The 6,371-nt window shown below is 39.6% G+C and overlaps 1 protein-coding gene across 13 annotated transcripts in view; it reads right to left on the bottom strand.

Annotated features, from left to right (window-relative positions):
* Positions 1–1,418, bottom strand: part of tcf7l2 (transcription factor 7 like 2) — a gene marked incomplete in the record, with an annotated part of 92,402 nt that extends 90,984 nt beyond the window's left edge. For 6 of the 13 annotated variants that reach the window (XM_035660320.1, XM_035660328.1, XM_035660286.1 and 3 more), the window contains 3 exon segments: positions 212–336; positions 558–624; positions 832–1,417. In XM_035660320.1, coding sequence (XP_035516213.1) covers positions 212–336; positions 558–624; positions 832–1,020 — 381 coding nt within the window. 13 annotated transcript variants of the gene reach the window in all.
* Between the last annotated feature and the right edge of the window lie 4,953 nt (positions 1,419–6,371).

Below are 6,371 nucleotides of genomic sequence, written 5' to 3'. Positions count from 1 at the left end.
CACACACACACACACACACACTGGCAGCTGCAGGCGGACATGCATGCCATTGTACTGTACACTTCATGAGGAGTTGCAAAAACTTGGCTCTACATTTTTATCGGCTGCACTTTCTGGGTGACAACACTCACTGCCTCCGTTGTGTGCTCGGCAGTGTGTGTGTGTGTGTGTGTGTGTGTGTGCACATACAGTTGTAAATAAATGAACTTACTGTGCGTGCTGTTGGAGAAAGTGATCCATTGGGAAGGTAGGGGCTTGTGAGATCGGGGATCATTATAAATGGATAGCCCGGGTACGGTGGGCTCTTGAACAGCCCTCCATCTTGCCTTTTCGCAGCTAACATGGCGGGGGGGGAAAAAAGAAGAAAACTTTTTTTTATAAAGTGGCCTTGGAAAACTCTTATTTTCCCCCCTTTCTCTCCACAGAAAAATAATGCATTAGAGTAATAAAGCGGAGGAGACCCCCCCTCCGTCAGGCACATGTAATGTCACGGTGCACACAACACAACAAAAATATTTTTAAAAAAAGAAGAGTGGAAGAATAAAGCAGAAACTCACCCTCCTCTAAACTTTCTCTTGTTTTGTCTCTGAAAGTTTCAGATCTAGGCGGAGGCCGTCTTTCCGCCTTGAAATGCAATGAAAACACAGGGATTGCGTTAAAGTTAACACGGTGACGGTGGATAGTTCAACTTTCTGTGCAAGTCTACCAAGTGTTTAAACATGTCACATAATCGCAGGCCCCCCCTAAAAGGAAAGGAAAAACTTAAAACCAGCGCCGGGGACGATCGATCCCCCCCGATTCTTTTTTTTTTTCCAAAAGTCTGCAACTTACCTCTGAATCCGACGAGCTGTTTTGATTCGTTTCCGACTCGTTTACAAGAGAAGATTTGACATCGGCTAAATCCCTTTCTGCCGAGGAGTTCTCCGAAATTTTCTCTTCCTGCTCTCCTTCGTCTTTGAAGGAAATCATTTCATCGTTTGCACCCAGATCGTCCCCTCCACCGCCGTTGAGCTGCGGCATTTTTCCCGAGCAATTTTTCTTTTTTCTTTTTTCTTTTTTTGTGCAGGGGGGCAAAAACACGAAGTTTTAAACCCTTGATCTCGGTGATCTAGAAAGTCCGAGTTTAAGTTTTTTGGGGGGTTCTGTATTGGCGATTTCCAAAAGCTCTGGCGGTCTGTACAAAACTAAAAAAGAAGGGAATCTTGGCAGAAAAAGGAAGCCGGAGAAGGAGCCGAGCCGCTCGGATTGAGTGAGTTGAAGTTGGTCGGAGTGGTTTTCAGTTCAAAGGCGGCGCTGATTGACAGATAGAGAGGGATGGAAATAGAGAGAGTCTGGATTCAGGATTATTGACAGGGAGAAACACACAAGAAACTAATGAGATTCAAACAGGGAGGGACTTGAAGTGACGTTTTCATAAATAGGAGGAAAAAAGAGAGAGAGAGAAAGGAGAGAGAGGCTGGAGGAAGCCGTCGGACGACTGCAGTGAAAAAGCATGTGAGGGGAAGGAAAAAGGCAGTTTGGGAGCAGGACAGTGATGGTAAAATAGGAGGAAGATAGGAGTTGCTAGCAAATGTGGATTAAACGCACATATGGGCGGTCTCCCGGTGGAGAAAGGAAGAGGGGAAAAAAATGAAAAGGAGGTACTTCCTCAGGCTGTTTGCAACCAGTTTGACTCCACCATCCCCGAGCCAGTCTGTCACACTGAGGGGCCACATTAAGTTAATATTAACAGCTTTAAAATTCAACTTCTGTTTTGTTTTAAAAAATCACATTCAGGCTCTATAACCTACTTTTTTTAAATCTGTCCCCCCCTTTTTTTCTTTTTTAATTATTTATTTTTTGCTTACTAAATACAAGAGGCCTATCAAAGCAGAATAAAAGCTATTACTCCAAGCTTGTTTTCCAATTTTATCTGCTTTGTCAGTTCCTTTTAGATCTATTTTTCATTATATTAGATAATGTTTCCTCAGATCTATTTTTTGGGATGGAGGGTGTTATTGCATCCTGCTTTTCTTGACAGGTGTGATGTCCTCTGGGACTAACCTGAATTCCACACTGGCAGCACAGGCTGTTTTTATTCTTCTCTTCTTCCCACAGCAGCCAGACTGGACACAAATAACTGATGCAGATTTTAGATGATCCACTGCTGTGTGTTATTCTTATAGAAATACAGCCTGGAAAAAGACAAGTGTGTATTGTAGGTGATAGGATTTAAGGAAATAGAATTTGACCATGTGAAATTATAAGATATATTTTACAGTGTTTGTCTAGAAACCCATGTTTTGTTTTTGTTACCTACATTTTAACATGCACGCCGGCTTTTCTGTATAGTCAATTAGACATTTTTTTATTGCCCGTGTTCCTATTAATTAACAATAAAAATGTAACAACAAAGAGAAAAATGCTAAAATATAAAATATTGAACAATTTAATCTGAGTTTAAACAGCTTAATTAGGGATAAAGGCAAAATAACCCCCCTAAAAAAAAAATAATGTAGCTGCCCAGCTGAAATGTATATAAAAGCCAATGGGGGATGGAGAAAAAAAAGCTTTCTTCAGCTAAACAAGGGGATTGTGTATGTGTGTGCTTGTGTGTGTGTGTATATGTCGGTGATGAGCTCAGCACCGGTGATTCAGTAACCTTATCTCATCAGCTCAGGAAATGCAGTTTCGGTTATAGCCGATATTTGATGGAGCAATCACAAAAATCAACAATGAATTTCAGATGCAACTGCAACTGAGCTGAAACATACATCCAGGTGACACTTACACTCTGTTGCAACATGGTTGGCTCCTTTCAAGCAAAATAAATCACTATAAGATCAAAAGAAGACACAGAATTGCTGATTAAAAAAATATTGTTTCATGTCATCATGCTGTTAGATGCATAAAAACCAATATTATGACAGTAATTCCTCTGTATCTGCTCTCAGCAGTGTTGTCAAACAGCTGTGATGAGGAATTATGTACACAGTGTAGCACCAAAGTGTTGTGAATCTGCCTACCAACGCACCTAGACCAGGCAACACCATGAAAGCAGACATTCCGCTCAATGATCACTGATGAGCTTTATCTGGATGAGGTGAAAGCAGTGTTTGTGTTAGCTGGCTGCAGCCCAGCCAGCAGTGTTAGGGAGCAGGGAGGAAGGTAAAAGGGATCGCCGTCTCTGGTTCTCATCCAGTGTGTCTGTGTTTAGGCAGCCGGTGGAAGAAGAGGCTCCCCGCCGCTTGGGGCCCTCCAAAACTGAGCCCACACAGACCAGACCAAAGCAGAGGAGCTCCAAGCTGGCCTCTCCCCGGATTGCCACAGCAGGTACCTGAGAGTTTACTGGGGGCTGGCAGCGTGTTATCATGCCTGCCGTGGGGGACACCTGCCTCTGATGCCGCCCTGGTGATTCTAATCTACAGGACCCTTTAATAAGATGATGATAGGCTGCATTGCCGCCGCTGCTCTGAATGATGGAGTAGGAGCAAGCGCGGCTTTCTGTTGCTGTTATTTATATTGTTATGGGTTTTTGCACGCTCACGTCTGCTCCACGTGCACAATGTGGATTGTCTCACCCATGCACTTGCATGTCTCTTGAGTGTGGAGGAAGTCAGAGGTATCACCAGTGTCTGATTAGCTTTCTTTATAAGCTCTGATGATGAAGCCATACACTGATTCTGACCTGGGCAAGTTTGAATTGTTCATCATTAGAAGGCATCAATATTCAAACTGTGGCAGATTTAATTATAAATATATGTCTCTGTGTCCTATACAATTTTAAGCTATAAAATGCAAAACACTTAAATAAAACAAGTGGTAGTTGCTGACTACTGGGATTCTTGTACTCTGTGAGCTTTGAAACTAATTGTAAGTGCTTAACATATTTTTGCCTTTTGTATCCAAATGTATGTTTGCTTTCATGCTACTTATATGGGACATAAACAGAAAATCATAATGATGATAAAAAACATTTGAAATATATATAACAATATATACGATAGGTATACATGATTTACCTGTTGTTTTTGCTTGTATATAGCTTGTTTGTTTTTGTTTTTTTACATTTTTGAGATTGCACCACCCCTACAGTTAGCCAGATATTTTCAGTTTTTATCCTTCATTTCATTTCAGCTGTAATCATTGTTTCAGTTTCAGATGATTCTAGGGACATGATGTCTTTTAATGTTGAATAATTAAATCGATCCATAGTCAGCAAGCACTGTTTGAATAAGCAGACTGAATGGAGCTTTTACAAAGAGGGGTGAGTGTTTAATATCAAGAATCTCTTAAGTCCTCTTAATCCCACCGCACACACATATGTTTATGTTTGTAGATCTTGTGGTTTAAAAGTGAAAAAAAATTAAATAAATATAAGCTGTATAATTAAATTAACATATATGTAGTCTGGACTACAGGGTTTATACATGCTCTATATGGGGAAGCTTTTATTCCATATTTTATTAAATATTAATTTGTCGTAAAATTATGTTTTATTTAAGTCCAACCTTCACTAACTGCTTTGTAATTTTGATTAAACAGCTTTTGCTCTGTTTTGGCTCCTACAGTAGGAATGTGTGGTAAATTCTACACAAGTACTCAAAGAAACTGATTTTAAAAATCCCTCACACAGAGCACCAAACTACTTTGAGAAATCACCTTCTTTTCTGTGAACACCCTCATTGTTTCATCTCGAGCAGGGAAGGTAGCAGCAGCGCACAGTGCACATCCTCTATGTTTGCAAACAGTTAATTACCCATCATGCATGTTGCCAACCATACCAGCTAAAAGGTCTCTCATTGCTGATTAACATATTGCTGCTGGACATTTTCTCCTTTTTCCCCTCACAAAAATATGCTTGTTTTAAGGCAACTGTGGTTTGATTTATTCCAGTAATGAAGTTTGTTCACTTGATAATAAGTGAAACTTAACATTTAACTTTAGTTGCATTCAGTAAAGTGCAAATTCCCTCTATTGTTGGGAGAGATGCTGTTAAGTATTTTGGCATTTATTGTCAGCACAGCTCATATAAATTCTATCACCGGGATAATACTGTGGTTAGCCATAATTACATGTATACTAATGGTCCTCATCATTTTTTGGAATGGACAGGATGGAGAAGTAGATGAATGTCTGATTTACCTGATTATGAAAAGGCCGTTTCATGCTGTATATTATTCATTAGAGTAAAAGCAAATCAGACTACACATATATAGATTGTGCTTGTATTTGTGTGTAAATGGTTAATTGGGTTTTCTTGAATAGTATTCTTATTACTGTGCTTGTTAAATTCAGCACATCACTGTTCTCTATGCAGAATATTTCTGTGTGTACTTATTTTAATTACTCTGAGAAAATATTCACTCAGGCTCTGCTGGTTTGGGATTTATATTCTATAAATCAAAACATGATAAATGATGAGGAAGAAGTGCTGTCTTCAAATATGCGTTATTATATACATTATGTATAAACACTGTATATACCACTGTAGTTTTCTCTCATTGTTCTTGCAGAAAAGAAGCTTCTCTGCTGCCTTGACACTCAGTTTTCTAATCATTTGACACAATAGGACAGTACGTTAGATAAATACAAATAAAAACGTTGTACACAGGAATTCTTAAGTCCTCGAATTTCAAAAGAGTGTTATGTTGACCAAAGCTCACAGGCTGAGGCTGGTGTATTTTTCACATATAGAAACTGGAATTGTTATCAGTGATGCACATGTAGAGAAATACTTTATAAATGCTGAGTGAAAGTCAACAACGTCTGAGGGAGTAGTTTTGCAAGCAAACATTTGTACTGAAAAACACCTTATTGAAAATATGGCAAACATATTTTTCTTTTTCAGACATGTATTTACTGTCTGTTTACAGTCCACAAACACAAATCACAATGAAGACAGCGGAGGAAGCGAATAACAGTGTAATGAAGAGTGAGTCACACTGGCCTGTGACTCTGCACTCATCTAAAATCAATATGAGAACCCCCCAGAGACGTTTCAACTAATATAACAAACAGCTTAACAAGCATTTCATTAGGTTAAAAGTTTATTAATCAATAATCAAAAATAGATAAAATCTCAGGATGCAGACACCCCATTTTTCTCCCCAGAAAAATCCCTGGAGTGGGATCAGGAAATTTCTTGTGAACAGCCTGGACACTCATGATTAATGTAGACACGCTGCTTTTCATATCACTGTAGGTATTGGACTCAAGCAGGAGCTGAGTGTCTCCAGAACTCATCCACACTGCATCGTGGGAACCATATTAGGCCGGGTACGTGAGCTGTCTCCCATCGCCTCCAAAACAAACAGCCAAGCGTTTTTCAGAAATGGACGCGATAGTCATTAATCAAGGTCTGAGGCAGGTCCTGAACTCTCTAAACATGG

The sequence above is a fragment of the Morone saxatilis genome, unplaced genomic scaffold (genome assembly GCF_004916995.1).
Source record: "Morone saxatilis isolate NCDOM2014 unplaced genomic scaffold, NCSU_SB_2.0 Contig1, whole genome shotgun sequence".
Taxonomy (NCBI): Eukaryota; Metazoa; Chordata; class Actinopteri; family Moronidae; genus Morone; species Morone saxatilis.
The sequence above is the reverse complement of the archived record's forward strand: the minus strand, read 5'-3'. Positions and strand labels throughout refer to the sequence as shown.